The sequence below is a fragment of the Aptenodytes forsteri genome, unplaced genomic scaffold (genome assembly GCF_000699145.1).
Source record: "Aptenodytes forsteri isolate BGI_AS27 unplaced genomic scaffold, ASM69914v1 Scaffold433, whole genome shotgun sequence".
NCBI classification, from domain to species: domain Eukaryota; kingdom Metazoa; phylum Chordata; class Aves; order Sphenisciformes; family Spheniscidae; genus Aptenodytes; species Aptenodytes forsteri.
Window position 1 is genome coordinate 2,121,169 of NW_008795028.1, and position 15,881 is coordinate 2,137,049.

The following is a 15,881-nucleotide window of genomic DNA, read 5'->3' on the forward strand; positions in this document are numbered from 1 at the left end:
CCAGCCACTCTTCCCCAAGCCTGTAGCGCTGCATGGGGTTGTTGTGGCCGAAGTGACATGAATGTCAGTACTCTCTGGTAATATTCTCCTTACATTTAAATGTAACTGTACACTGAAAACATCTATTACTTCTGTAATGGAGTTTCACTTGCTATTATTTATTGTATATTCTTTGATGGAAGAACTGGTTTCTGCAGAATTTCAGTATGGTATAGTAGCTGCCTTGGTAAATTTGCTACAAGGTAAAAAATCATGCATTTTAGTTTGATTTCTATTTCTCTAAAAGATATGAATATGAAGATAAGAGTATCCAACTACCATTACGGATCTACTGTGTTTATCTAAGGAGAACTTAAACTTAGTTTTTGACAAATATTTTCTGCCACTGGAAGACACAGTTCTATGGTCAGAGTTTAGCCAGTAATTGGTACATTAAGCATCATGTCTAATGTGCTTGAAATCTAAGCTCCCAAGAAATCCTTGTTTTCCCCAAGAGCTACTTCTAAATCTTGCTCTGTTTTAAAAAGCTGCACTCGTGTAAGTAGGTCAATCTTAAATTAATCTAGTTAAAAGTAGTGCACTCTCCATTCAAACTGGTTTAACACTCCCTTAAATAGGCTTAGATGCATTCAGTAATTTCCCAGAAAAAATAACTGCTTCAAACAAGGTTTAAACTAACTTAAGTGCATGTAGCCAGACAAATGTGAATTCAATTTTGATAAACCAATACATTTTTTGAAATAGAGGCAAGAGTTTATGCCTTAAGTTAGAGATCTTTACCTTCTGACAGATAGCAAAAATGTTTTCACACACTCTCAGGTGAAGAAAGGAAAGATATAAATTAAGAATCCATAAAATATATGATGATATGTATTAGTAATGGATTTTGCTCTCTATTAGAACATAGTGTATATATCTTCATCCATGATGGCCCCTTCTCTGAATGTCTTCCTTTCTGCTCTCTCTGCCATAATTTTTAGGATTTCATCTGACAACTTTCCTATATTTAATAGGAATTATGTTTATAATAAATCATGCAATAAATCCAGGGAAAAGAGACTGGTGGAAAATATGTAAGGCAACAGTGAGGAAGAAGAACAGATATATCTCAGTCATTATTCCCAACTGATAGGAATAGTCTGTGTTTCATTCAACATGCAGGTAGCAGTGACTATTAACTGCAAAATTCATCACATTCTTTTCTTTCTTTCCCTGCCATTATCTGCCAACATGAAACTTCTGAGCGTAGTCGCTAGTTAAGGAACCTGGCTTTGATGGGTTTGGGTTGCCAGGGAATATCAGAATGTTACACAAACTTGATCCATGAAATGGCCCTTGGGATTTGCCCACAGAACTAGTAAAGACACACAGATTTCTATAGATGAGACAGCTTTATCTGAAGTCACCGTTCAGAAGACTGTTTTCAGACTCTTCAGCTGTCCCTCTCTTAGGTCTTACTTCAGAAATGGGGAAGGGTCTGAGATTCATTTAGCTTTTGAAACTGTCCGCTTTTAAATTACTGAGAAAACTACAAACTAAACTGAGAATAGTTCTCGTCCTCTCCAAGGTTTTTCAAGGAATTCCTCAAAAAAAAACAGGCCAAACAAACAAAAAAACCAAACAAGCAAATAACACTTCTCTTCCAAAATACAGCAGCTAATGATCCTATAATAAGGGACATATATCTACTTCTTCACTTCAGAAGCAGCCCACACTGTGTAGACTGCATTTAGCAGCTCTTAGATCAAATGTTGTCTCTTCTCTTTCTCGAAGTTCTGTTATGGGATCATAGGCAACCTTCAGTCACAGGAGTGAGGCAATGAAATAAAATCTAGTGAGTACTGTATATAATATATGTTTTGACTTCTTTCTAATTTTCTGAAGTACACATAGGAAAACTGGCCTACTGAAAATTTTTTATGGTTTTATTGCTACATGCTATTAACAAGACAGAGTTGCAAGGTAAGTCCTATTCCTAATTGTGTCATTGTAGAAATACACCTTCCATTTTTTCCAGTAGCAAACATCTATGCTCAGCAGATATTATTAACAACTTTCAAAAGACTGTTGCTCAAAGTTAGAACAAAATATGGAGAATATAAATAGAAACAAATAATTGCCAGTCTTATGATGGGGAAAGCATCTTATCTATAAGACCTTGTGAATGTGTATGGCCTGTCATGCTGCAGTAACTTGGAGGATAAGGGAGGAGGAGACTATAGGCTCAGGCTTAACAACTCCATAATGAAACAGATCTTCCAGAAATCTAGCACACTACTTGTTCTACTAGAATCTGACACTTCTAGCTCTAATTATATTGCAGTGCATCAAAAAATTTCAATGCTGCAGATTTAATAATGGACAGATGAAGATAATAGGCATATGTGGGAGAACCTTGTTAAGGCTAATAAAAGCACCACTTTCAGTTTTGGTACAGGAAGACAGAGCATAGGATAGGATTTTTCTGCTAGCTACTAGAAAATTTACTACAGAGACAGTCCCTATCCCCCCTGCTGCCTGGCAGTGACTTTGAGTTTCATCACAGTGATTGGAAATACTGCAATTGAAAAAAATACTTTGAAAAAGATTTTTGTTGAGTATTTTGACAATACAATGTCTCCAAAATATTGCCACTCTTAGCAAGAAGTCATTGTCCTTTTCTGGATTTAGATACATTATTCGTTGTCCATAAATTTTTCATTCAGAAAAAGGTGGTATGTATCACCCAAATGGATTGGAGTCATAGGAACAATGAAATCTCTCCCTAGCCTCAAAACTGGTATATTAAGATTTTTTCATTTTCTTTTTTTTTTTGTCCACTTCTTTTTCTTTCCAGCACTTAAGTTCAGAAGAAAATAAGGATTTAAAGTTTTTCTTAATAAGTGTTGATTTTTCAGATAGCTACTTATGAAACTTGATTTTTATCTCCTGTTTATTCTTTTCTCTTTTTACGCCTTTAAGTGTACATATTGTGGAATGTTTTCCAGTGATATTCCTATCCTTTCTGATTTGCTATTCCTGAACAGTGTTTCACCTTCAATGTTTGTTTCCTCCATCCTCTTCTACCATAGTTGCCAAGCATTACCAGAAACGAGGCTGCCTAGGAGCACAAGGTACTTCATAAGATGCATGAAGAAACCATCCTGTCCCAAACAATTTACAAGCCTAAGGCTCTCATCTCACACTGAAGCCTGGGTAGGCAGACCATAAAGGAAATGGGGTCTACTGTGGGTGAAAAAGCATGAAGAACCATCCTGTCCCAAACAATTTACAAGCCTAAGGCTCTCATCTCACACTGAAGCCTGGGTAGGCAGACCATAAAGGAAATGGGGTCTACTGTGGGTGAAAAAGCCTACTCCCACAGAACAGCCTGAAAAGTAGATGTCCTAAAAGAACAAGTGGAACACAAAAGCTGACTGGAGGAAGGCTACAGTCCAATGCATACAAATACTTTGTCCAAAGTATTGGAAGACTACCATTTCCCTACCTTGCAAAAAAACCCAAATACCTTTTATCCTCTAGTATATCCCTCCTTCCCTAGCAAAAGAAATTCTGTCCTTGTTTCCATTACTCCCCTGTGATGGTAAGTTTCTTGTCCTTCTTTCTGGCCAATACTTCTGGCATCACCTGCAGCACTATGGAAGGAAATTCAGAGAAAAGACCTCTACAGCTCAGCTGGAGTTAAAGTACCAGCTGTACCCTGCTTACAGGGTATTATGAAAGCAAAGAAATACATCATTTTAGAGAGCCTGCAAGTGTTAAATTGTATGATAGGAGTTTTTTTCCTGAGCGACAGGCCCATTAGTCTTTACTCCTACAAGAGCCTTATTCATTCTTCAGAATGAGGGAGGAGTCAAAGCATAGATCTCTTCCCCAGAACATGATTGATAAGTTAGGTCTGTGATCCACAAAAACATACCACTAAACTGAGAACAAAGGAAAGCAGCACTGCACTGTGGACATGATGTATTTCTATTGGAACTGTCCTTTTAGTCTAGAACATTATTAAAACCAAGCAAAACACAAGAAAATCAAGCAAACATTATAAGAAAAAAACAAAACAAAACCCAAACAAAGTATGAAGACACTGCAATTAACTAGTTCGGATACATTACCTTAGGAATTAACTATACTCAGAATACTGAATTTGTATATGTTTCTTTTTTTGGAATGAAAATTATTTTAAAAAGGACAACAGTTTATGAAAGCATTTCAAGAAGTTCCCTGTCTTTTCTGAGGTAGATAGCATGCAAATCGTTTTCTTTAGAAAAACAGTACAAGGTGGAGAATGAGGCTAGTACTTTTCAAGAGGATCTTATATTTGCATTTTTGCTGCTAAATAACCAAGTTGGTCTGTGTTTTCAAATCACTCTGGAATAACAGAGTAGGAATCAGAGAAAATCAGCCCTTTGGGGCGAGAGTTAATTTAAAATTAAAAATAAATCACCAGATCTTTTCCCCCTTCTATTGGATTTCTAATAACATTACATGAAGATGCCTATTGGACTATTGGAGCAATGAACTTTAAAAAAAATGACATTTACCTGGGGAAAATACTCCCAGCTAAGATCATAAATATATTTTTCAACCTTCTGCTTTTCAGTGCTCTGAGACTGAGTTCAAGATGATAGGGAGCCCAAGAGAGCTGTAAGTCTTTTCTTCCTGTCAATCCCAAATGGCATGCTTGTCTTCTTTTTCCACCCAGAAATTTTTTCCAGTCACAAAAAAAAATCTGGACATTCCTTCAGGATTCCTAGACATAAGCTAATGCAGTAAGATCATCAGCAGAACTCGGCCTACCTCATAACTGGAAGTCACCAATCAGACAAATAGGCACTCTGTGTATACAGATCAACTGCACATACATTGCCATTTCTAGAGTTACAATGGCATAAGGCATTTCTCTGGACAATAGCTATGACCTAAGATCCATGGTTCATACCATCTCAACAGTGAAACTAGGAGTTGCCAAAATTCTTCAAAAAGCTTGCGTTGGTATGATGTTTATTTTAATCGTCGTGTATTTGCACAAATTTTCCAGTCATAAAATGTACTGGGTTTTCCACCTTGACTATTCCATTCTAACAGAAATATGTCTCCCTCAAAAAAGTATATATGAGCACACCAAAATACGTAAGTTATTAAATTTACAGAATAAATTTCCAGTGATACCTGTTAAATCTTCATGATATAGACAGCAAAACTTTTTTTATTATAAAAGTTCAATGTTCTAAGATACATAAAAGCATATTTTTAGTAATAGTATCATTTTACTTTCACTTGATTTTTTCCTTCAAAATATCTTAAAATTCACTAATACAAGAAATAGCTATTGAAAACTTCTCTACAAAACTCAACCACAAAAAGGCATATAAGGACATGAGTGCCTTTTTGCACTCTGAAAATTATTTAAGTTAAAGGAGAAGGAGATAGCCAGAAGTTTGCACACTCTCATACAGACTAAAAGTATCCATATGTGGAACTGCTCCAAAAGAGTTATCACATTTTAAATTGACACCTTGACTTCAACATATACATGCCTGTAGATTTTCCTGAGTGCTTGAAGGAATAGCTCCAAAACCACAGAAGATTTTGTGCAGTGTTGCTCTCCCACTGAGACCCATAAAAACACCTTAATTTAGCCTCACAATGCTGTGACTGACTATGTACCTGAACTGCACAAACAGAAGATTCCCACTGTTTCTTTGAGCTAAACTTGTGAAGAGGGCAAATATGAGCAGTGCAATACCACAGATTTTGCTCCAGTAAGAATCTAGGGCTTGGTCCACAAGAAATAAGCTTCTTGAGCCCATTCTGCTACTAAGGGCTTTCACAGTGCAGTACACTGCTTTTGCTTCACTGACCCTGGCACAACAGAAGTATTGCACCATTAGAACAGTCACAATACTGTATTTATACTCCTGAAATATTAACTTAAAGCTTTGTTGCAAACTCCAGGCTACAAATACTGCTACATAAAAAGCTCTGAATTTTACTTGGAAGATCTCAGGTGAGAAAGGGAAAGGAAGGGAATTAAATAAAGCCTCTCATTCACAAATTCAGTGTAACATTGAAATACAACAGTTCTGCACTTCTTGTCATCTTTATTGTCTTTTGTATGCCAGAAACATCCTCTTTGTGCATCTGTGCATCCTCTTTTGTGCATAATTTTTTGCTGAAGAGACTCTCTCAAACTCTATGTAACTGGCTTAGAGAAATCTACTAGGACAACTGAGGCTGCTTGGAGCCAAAACTTGTCGAAGCATCAGACACAGAATATGTCTACACAAAAACTCTTCTTCGATACTGTTCTGCAGAGATGTAAAGGCTAGCTTTAAATTAGGTTTCCTAGATAATGGCAGTAGTTTAGTCACATGAACTTGGAGCTTGGCAAGGGCCAGATTATAGTTCTGTGAAGAGTAACTTTAAAGAGTATCTTTAATCTTGATTTGGTAAATTTTAGGTATGTCAACTGCACTATGCAGTCACTTATTTGACTACGGAGAATGTGCAACTTCAGTAAATTGGATTTACTGTTGGAATTAACAATTCCAAAAGATGTTCAAAAGATATTGGGAAACACTAACTCTCTTCTTGGAATGGCATCTTTAAGAGTTGACTTCAAATGTTGCCACTGTATCACCATAAGGAAAAACTGGAGAAGACTAGGTTTTATGTACATAGGTATCTACTGTATTGGTAGGTAGTCTCAGTTGTTCTTAACCTCTCTTATATCACTGCTTAAGAACATTCCACATTTTCCCTAAACCTAAATAATCTCTATATGGCAAAAAATTTCAAAATGAAAGTAGTTTATGTAAACATTCAACAGTACAATGTTTGAATGAACACAAAGGTTCCTAACAAGAATTCAATGTTTTTCAAGAGAAACACGTTTTCATACTGTAACTTAGATTTAGACAGAAACTTTTCTGCCTAAGATTCTAATAGACCAATCAACTGAGGATATTTCTAAAGTAATGTGAACTTAGGAAAGAAAACTATGTGACTTTAGGGATAGGGAAGCACAGAAATAGTTCTGTTAGCTGAAAATTCATGCCATTTATTTATTTTGTTTAAACTGAAATCTTCTCTTACCATCATGATTGGGATTTCCCAAAGTCCATGGCTCATCTGAGTCAAAATGAGTGTCTCCCCCAATTCCTGGCCCAGGGAAATATGCATGAGCCAAAAATCCTCCCTCCCCGTCAAAGGGAGAACTGTCTCCATGAAAACCTGATGCAAAAATGATTGTAATATCCACGTCCCTCTTGCCATTTTCTAATTCAATATAGGGAACTTCTTCAAAGGTTAGAGGAGTTACATTCTGCCACACATCGAAGGCACGGCGAATGGCTTTACGAGTTTCAGCATCACCTACTTTTGGAGTGACGTTCTTTATGCTGAAAGAAAGAGAAACATGAAATAGATTAAATTTGACAGAGTGGTAAGTGACACTGCTTACATCCATTTTCCCCTAATTATTAAAAGTACTGTGTTTTTAATAAAATGTGCTAGTCTGGCATTATATCCTTTAAGAAGAGTATTTTTAAACAAGCTGGTGCAAAATTATTTTGTCAATCTCTGTAGCCCTTTATGCTAGAACTTATATGTTAGCTAGGTTACTCTCAGCAGTACAAAAATCTTATTTTTAGAAGATTAAAAATATTTAAAAATGAAAAATTCTTAACAGTGGGATAACCAGATTAATCAACCACTGACTGTTTACCTCCTGGACCACAATTAGAACCCATCACAGCTCAAGGACGGCATGTCATTTCTGATCAAAAGAAAAATGTTTCCAGTTAAATGAAATTTTAACTTCTTAGTCAGTCCATTAACAATAGCAGAGCTCCATACTGTGACCACCAACCAGTATTCACAAAGCCTTAAAAACAGTTCTTGTTGCATTTGTAGCTGGATAGATAATTCCTTATCAGAAACAGATTTTTTATTTCAATACAGGCTAAGATGTCCTTTTATGATCTGATTACTTGTATAAATCTTGCATAAAACTGTAAAAATAATCAGAGAAATAATTTTATAGAAGACAATTATGTGCTAATTCAGAAATACATATTTAAACAGAAATTTCAGTCTACACTACTTCTTCAAATGACACACATAAGAGAAAGGCAAAAAACCATCAGAATTACAGTTGAGTTCAGAGTCACAGTTACTAGTAAATTATAATGGAATAATCTTAAAAAAACCCCAACTTTTTTATTTTTATTATTAAATTCAAGAAAAGAATGGCAATAATCAATTTCAGACCTATCCAATTTCCTCCATCATTTTTACTCGATTCATATGGCCAGCAAAAACTGTTAGGTTTGCGTGTTCTGAAACTGCTGCAATCAGATGCTTTTTGTTCATTTGACATGTGCTTGACTGAATGTCCAGCACAAATTTCAGAAATTACATAGTTCTAGGGTATATGTAAGATTTTTGTACGTTTACACAGCATGGCGTGTTAATGGAGAACAAAAATATTTTCATGAATAAACCTGGAAAGATTTATTTGTTTGGTGCATTAAATGTGCTTGATTATATGGTATTGTACATTTATATAAATGGAAATAAATCCTTCAAGCCTAATTTTATAGATTTGACTTTACATATAGAATATTTTGTTTATAGGTTCATGTAGAAAACACAGTTACCTATTTTGACTACCACTCAAAAATATTCTTGTATTGAGTCCAATAATGCTAGTCTAACCAAAGCATTATTTCTTTTTAGCTAGTATGTATGTTACAAAGAGATATCAAGACAGATTAGAAGGTAGCATACTGTAGAGAATCCACTGCTTCCCTTGAACTTTTATTCCAAATATGTTTTAACCAGTCATTACATACTTGTGCCTATTCTCTTATTTGTCTGGCTTGTATCATTGGTCCTTGTTCTGCTTTTCTCTTTCACATACATGAGCTTTAAGAACATTTTTCACCCTAAAAAAAGACATTTAAAAGACATTTCTGCACTGCAAAGTCATTACCTTTTTGTTGTCTCTCTGAAATTAAAAGTTTGAAATCTCTTATTATAAGACATTTTCTCCAGTCTATTAAATATTTTCTGTGATTTTTATTGAATTCACTCCAATTTTGCAATGTTCTTTTGAAACTGACTCTGTCAAAACTACAAAGTACTGCTGTACTGATCTCACTATCAGAGAGAAAAAGTCCTCTGATCTGTAAGCATAGCCTTACCCTATATGCTGTAAATGTCATGTGATTCAAATTGCTTTGTAGGATGCCCTTTCTTCCTAGTTATTTATTCATCAGTAATTTTATGATCAGTGTTGTGTTGATTTTCAGCTGATTAAAAAAATATTGGATGCACTGGACCAACTATCAGTCCCTGCAGAACCCCTCTCTGAAAGCTCCCTCCTTTGTGAATTACTCTTTTGAGATGTTTTAGTTAGCAAGTTTGTGAACTACGCATCCTGTTCCCCTTGAGAATGTACAGTATTTTCAAGCAGAATGGCATGTGGCACTAAATCAAAACACCTCACAAAGGCACACTTACACCGCCACTACCAAAAACTTGACAACAGTTAACCTGTTGCTGTGTTAAGAATGCCACTTACAAAGCTGATGAATTTTCTCTTAGTCAATCCTGCAGTGTGCTCTCTAAAGCATGTAAATTGTCTCAAGCACAGCTCATTGAAGGATTAGAGCCTCTGTTATTTGCTACGTTTAATGAATACAACAAATGAATCAACAGGCTTTCACAGAAAATAGAATATGTCTAGCAAAACTGATATTTTGATGTAGGAGAAGTTCATCTGAAAGATACAGGGGTTTTTTTATTGTTTTGTATTTAGGAATCTTAGTAATGGGTCAAAGTCACACCTTGGGTTTATGTAAATAGAGCAAAAGGATGGTCTTATGCTGTTATGAGGAAATGGATAAAAACAGATTGGAATTTTGTATTGGTGGTAAATTGATTAATTACTTGGTCTAAATGGGTTTGACTCATGTTTTAAACTTTATCACTTTATATTTTCTTGCTTTTTCAGTGCACAGTTTTAGTCATTGATTACAAATGAAAAATTGAGCCATTGTGCTAGTTTCGCACACATTAACTAGGGGTGATTACCTATGATGGGAGACCTTTTCCAGGGGATTCAGCTATTGAATTATTTTTGAAATAGCATCCTACATCTCAAGATTCATTGTCAAGAAGAAATATTTTTCAAAGCATACATTCTGTATTAAAACAAGACAGATTTCTGGCTTCCAAAACAACCTTCTGGAGAGGGCGAGATTATACTGAAAAATGTAGATTCTAAAAGAAATGAAATAAATCAGTAGTTATTCCAATATAAGAGTATTTCAGAAAATGATTGTCCATTTTAATGTGTTTAACACAAGCCACGTTCAATCCTAAAAGGGCAAACTCCAATACTATGTGTAACATGAATGTTGAAGTTGTCTAGCTGGGAACTTTGCTTAGAATAATTCACCAATGTAGACATATGAAATCCAAGTTATTTTACATTTCTTTCATGGGTTGATCATATAACCTCCAAAGGGGAAGCACAGTAACAAGATCAATCCATACAGACAATGTACCAACTACTAGAGATTCTAGGAGTCATCTCTTAAAAGTCTTCAGTTTAGACATATCACTGCAATAGCAAATAAAGTCTTATATGAACCCTTTTCCTATTTCATTTGGCTCTACATCTTAAACCTAGCAGTCACCTAAAATAGTGGTAACTGTCACTGGTAACAAAAAAAAAAAAGAGGAACTGGGATCTTACGCTCAACATGTCCAGTTATATTAAAGAAATGAGAACTCATATTCTATAACATTCAAATTTTGTATGAAAAAGACTGACACTAAAAATACGTATAGTGAAGAGCATTTTTTTGTTAATTACACTGTGGAAAAGCATAACTAATTGGCTTAATTGATTGTTACGTAGGATTCCTCTCTCACAATTACAGTTATCTACACTTTTTTCATTGCATAAATTTGAGAATCACCACAGAGTAATTTAGTCTCCCTTTATTAGGTATATTTGACATGTCCTCCCCCCTTCCATTCAGAGGTTAGAAATGCGAAGGTGTGTAAAACTGCTAACATAGTTCTTTAAGAAAAGGGCAAGCATTAACTTTATTAAGTTGGACTTTGGGGAAGCACAAACCTTTAACAGAGGAATAAATATTCTTAAATCAACACCCAGGAACTGAAGCATTCCATTTTATTCAGATTCCTAAACATTGCCTATAATGGCACTAGCAGTTATCAGGTAGATAGATACTGGAAACTTTCCTGTGTATCCTCAGGTTGACTAGAATTGTATTTTTTATGGTATTTCTGATTGAAAGCTGGTAGGAGATGCAGTTATAATGACAAAAGAATGTTTAATAGAGCCTTAATTATCATCTAATTCTGCATCCATGCTTACTCCAAAAAGCTAATGCTTAGTGTCAGGAATCATAGCATCCCTGTCCCGTTAGTCCTTAAGGGTTGAATCTCTATGGTAGTCTAACAGTTTATGAGAACTTTATTGTAGAAAACAAGTAGCCTCTCTAGTACAAATTACTATTTTTCTAGATTTGCAACTGTAAATCATGAGAGTTTCAGCAAAACATGTAAGTAGGAATACTAACAACTCATGGGTGGGTCATTTTGAAAACATCTGTTTTCAGAGAACCCTGAAAATTTCTTCACTCAGAATGAATGCCACTCAGAATGCTTTCCACATCTGGAGGTATCACTTCCCAATATAAATCTGCATGCATTTTCTATACTACTGTGTGCTCTGTGATACAGAGGAGCTAAGAACTTCAATATTTGTTACCGACTTAAAATGGTAGGGTAGGATTCTAGAGCATATTGTTAGGTATTTTCACTGCCTTAATGTCTTGTAAGCCTTATATGTACATAGGTAAAAAATTATATCAAAGTGCAGCCCAATCCTGGACGTGCTTCTGGCATGTTTCAAAATATATTAGTCAGGTACAACTGAATTAAAGCATAGAATATTGCTAGCATATTGAAGAAAAGTTTTCAAACATTTCAGTTATTCACAAATTTGTTAAAGTTAGGAAGGTCTTGGCATCTCTGAAAAAAACAGATAATCATTGTTTCCCCTTATTTCTGCTTTTCTTTTTTAATGGAAAGACAATATGCTCATGTCTTGATGCTGAAATAGTATAGCCATATATTTCAAAAATAGTGCAGTGTGAACGTCATCACAATGCAAAGCTTGTGTTATCATTTCAATATAAACACAGAGCTGACCTTTTTCCTTCATGAGCAAACTGAAATCAAGGAAATTCAGCACATACTGACTTTGTGACAAGTATGATTAATAAGGTGTGCAATTCCTTGATTTAGGAAATATTTTCTAAATATTCCTCTGTATTAGTACACTCAAAATATTATTTTATTAAAAAATCTTGTTGCTACTTTGAATCAACAGTATTTTCTAAGTTTTTTCTTAATTCAGTATTTTCTTACTTTTCCGTGTGGCTTTCAAACATCCAAGAAAAATTCTCTTTCCATATTCCACACAATATGGATCATTCAGACCATAAAAATAACATAGTCTATTGTTAACAAGCCAGATAGGACTTTTCATTGCATACTAGCTAACATTAAATCATTTAACTGGACAGCATAAAGTTAGACATGTCCAAATCTTTCATCTTCTGTCAGTTTTTAGAGAGCTGAAATCCAGGATGTATCCAACTTGTTGAGAAACAAAAAATACATTAGTCTAGGGCTTGACCCAATGTCCACTGAAGTCAAGAAAAAGATTAAATTAATTCTAGTTGGTTTGGGATGAAGCCATTGACCGTCTACAGTTAAGTTTCCTCCACCAATTAAATTAGTACATATTCCTGAACAATCAAATTGGTTTTTTTCTTCCTCAAGACAGCAAAATGAAGCAGAATAGCTTTTAAATTATTATTTTATTTTATTTTAAATTGTTATGAGTTCTAAGTAATGGTTGTAATTCAAGGCAAAGCTTTTTAGAGAGCATTCTCCAATTTTATTTGCAAAAGTGTTCTGCAGACTGAATAATCTGAGCAATTGACCAATGACTGACTGCTGGAGTTAAAATTATGAATAGTATGCCCAGAATTCTGATGAGGAGGACTTTCTTTAAATAATTGTCTGTCTAAAAAGGACATATAAACATTTATGTTCTATTTTTACAAAGCTGGTTGCTTTATTGATTCACATTGTTGCTCCTTCTTTAAAGTACTGGATTATTTACTTCCCTAGCAAAAAAGGTGGTGATTGTTTTTTGAGAGAAACTCATAAATGTCTTTGTAAACAATCCCTTAAAAAAAATTTTAATTTTTTTTTTTTTTTTTTTTTTTTTTTTTTTTTTTTTTGTTACTGGCATATTGAACATGTATCCTATTATTAAGATCTTTGTAGTTAGTTCTGTAATGGGGCTATAATTTTCATATACTCTAGATGTTCTCCTTCACTCCTATACTCTTCTGGCTTGTAAAAAGGTTCAAATAATCACTTTCTGTTTCTCTCTTTGTAAAAGTCATGTTAGTATATAACTAAAAAAGTTTACAAGGTATACCGGCATGAACTACACCAGGCAGAAAAGATACAGTAAGTAATATTGCTGTGTAACTTCATTAGAAACAGAAATTCTAACGAACACCCTATTCACCAGTTCAAATAAGCAGAAAGCTACATTCCCTGAGGGAGAGAGAGTATAATTAATGCAGCACAATGCCCATTCCATGCTGACATTCCCAATACTGGAAATCTGCATTTTGATACTGTCTGCGCACACATTGTTTTCTAAAAGTAATTATCACCTAGGTCCAAAATGTAATATGTGGCCAAAAAGGACACAATTAATGTAAATTATCATAGTAAGTCACTTCTTTGAAGCTCCATCTTGAAATTTTGAGGAACTGTTTCAGCTTGAAAAATTACAAATTGAAAATATGGAAATGTAGAAAAAATATTATGTCACATGTATCTGTTTTCATCCTTTTACCCATGATTACAGGGGCAATCTAAGAGGAAATATATTCTGACCCACATTAACTAATTTAAATTTAACAGGTGCTAGGAGCAATTCTTGGGGAAAAAATAAGTGACAGAGAAAATTCTAGAGTAAAAATATAAGTAGACACATTTTAAAATGCACTTATATGTGATCTCAATTCTATTTTTCCATTAATAATGTCTTCATGTTTTGCCTGAAGTGATAATTATTTCATTTAAATAGAGCATCTGAGGATATGCTCTAAGACCACGTAGCCAGACAGATAGTAAGTGGTAAATGTAGCTTTTGGTCTCTTTCAAAGGGCTCCCCTCAGCACTGGAATTGCACCTATTTGGCAGTGATGCATACAAAGAAGAACTCCACGTCTGTGGATTTCAGAGAGTCCAACAAGAGTTTATCCATTTACATTATTATATTAAATATTTTCTTGAAATAAGCAACAAAGAAGCAAATTTGAAAAGCTTGCCTTACTCTACTCCAATCAAAATCCTTGGCAAAAAAAATCACCAAATATTTTAGGAAAACCCATTAACTGCTGTTAAGTTCCATGCTCTGCTTATCTGTTGGTCTCTTTTTAAAATAATGGGTATGTCCACAAAATACTTTTTTTTACTATTACCATTCCTGTTCAGAAAAGCTGGTGAGTGCAGTCTGTAATAAGATAACTGTGATGGATGGCATCTTTTTTACTGTTTAGTCTGTGTTTCTGTTCTGTTGGGGTGGGGAGGCTTGATTTTGGGGGTGTTTTTTTGTGGGGTTTTGGCTTTGTTTTCCAGAAAAGTAGAAGGGGTAGCAGACACTGAAACGAGGGAGAAATCACTCTTTCTTTGGAGGAATTATTAAGCTTGCTTAGCAGGCACACTTCAGACTACAAGGTTCAACTGGCCAGGAAGACACAAAATGCAGCTGGAAACCTGCAGGTTATAAAGAGACTGAGAAGTGGCACTGAGAAAAATGGAGAAGACAAGCCATGCTAGAGATATGATCAAAAGTTTAGGGAACAAACCAACTTAAAATGTTATTCAGTTAACTGGTATTAAGCCTTTAAGCAGGGAATTGATGGGAAGAACAAAGCAGGTGAGGAGAAGCATATAAAGATTTTTTTTTTTTTTGGTCCTTATTTGCTTTGAGTTATTTCTTAATTCAGAAAGACTAATATTGTATTTTTTATTCTAATAAAATTTGGGGTTTCTAGTTTAAATGTCTTTTGGTCTGTAATTCACTACAAAAAATATTATAGGCTTACTCACTTCAAAGCTCTGGTTCACTGGAGGTCTTGTCAAAGTGAGAGAGTGAACATTTTACAAGAGGGAAGGCAGGAGGTAAAGAATTGCTATAAATTCTTCAAAGTCAGAAAGATTACTAGATAGTTGCCACATAGTTTAATACCGAGCACTCTCATTTGTTATTATGATTAACGATTTGGGTGACAGTACAGAAGATATACAACTGGTAGGATTTAGACTGTTGTAAAAAATCTTGTAATGAAATAATCAGACTCTGTACAAATCAGAGCGATAGAAAAACACACATATTTGTAGGTGACCATGCATGCCTTGTCATATGTACACACACAGAAAATTTAAATTTTAAATGCAGATAAATGTAAAGTGCTGTAAGTGGGCATTCTTATTCTAACCAACTATGCATTACATTTACATTAACAATAAAGGACTCCAGCCAATGCAACATACTAATCTCAAGACAGTCAGTTCTCTATTGCCTGAAGTTATATCAGTGTGTCTCCTGGTTTTGGCAGGGATAGAGTTAATTTCCTTCCTAGTAGCTGGTACAGTGCTGTGTTTTGGATTTAGGATGAGAACAAAGTTGATAACGCACCGATGTTTTAGTTGTTGCTAGGTAATGCTTACACCAG

General features: G+C 34.8%; 1 protein-coding gene across 1 annotated transcript in view; it reads right to left on the minus strand.

The window, feature by feature from the left end:
• MMP16 (matrix metallopeptidase 16) overlaps nt 1-15,881 on the minus strand; it is a 191,954-nt gene that overhangs the window by 74,910 nt on the left and 101,163 nt on the right. The window contains exon 4 of the mRNA XM_009276043.2: nt 7,099-7,403. Coding sequence (XP_009274318.1) covers nt 7,099-7,403 — 305 coding nt within the window. The remainder of the gene's footprint in view (nt 1-7,098; nt 7,404-15,881) is intronic.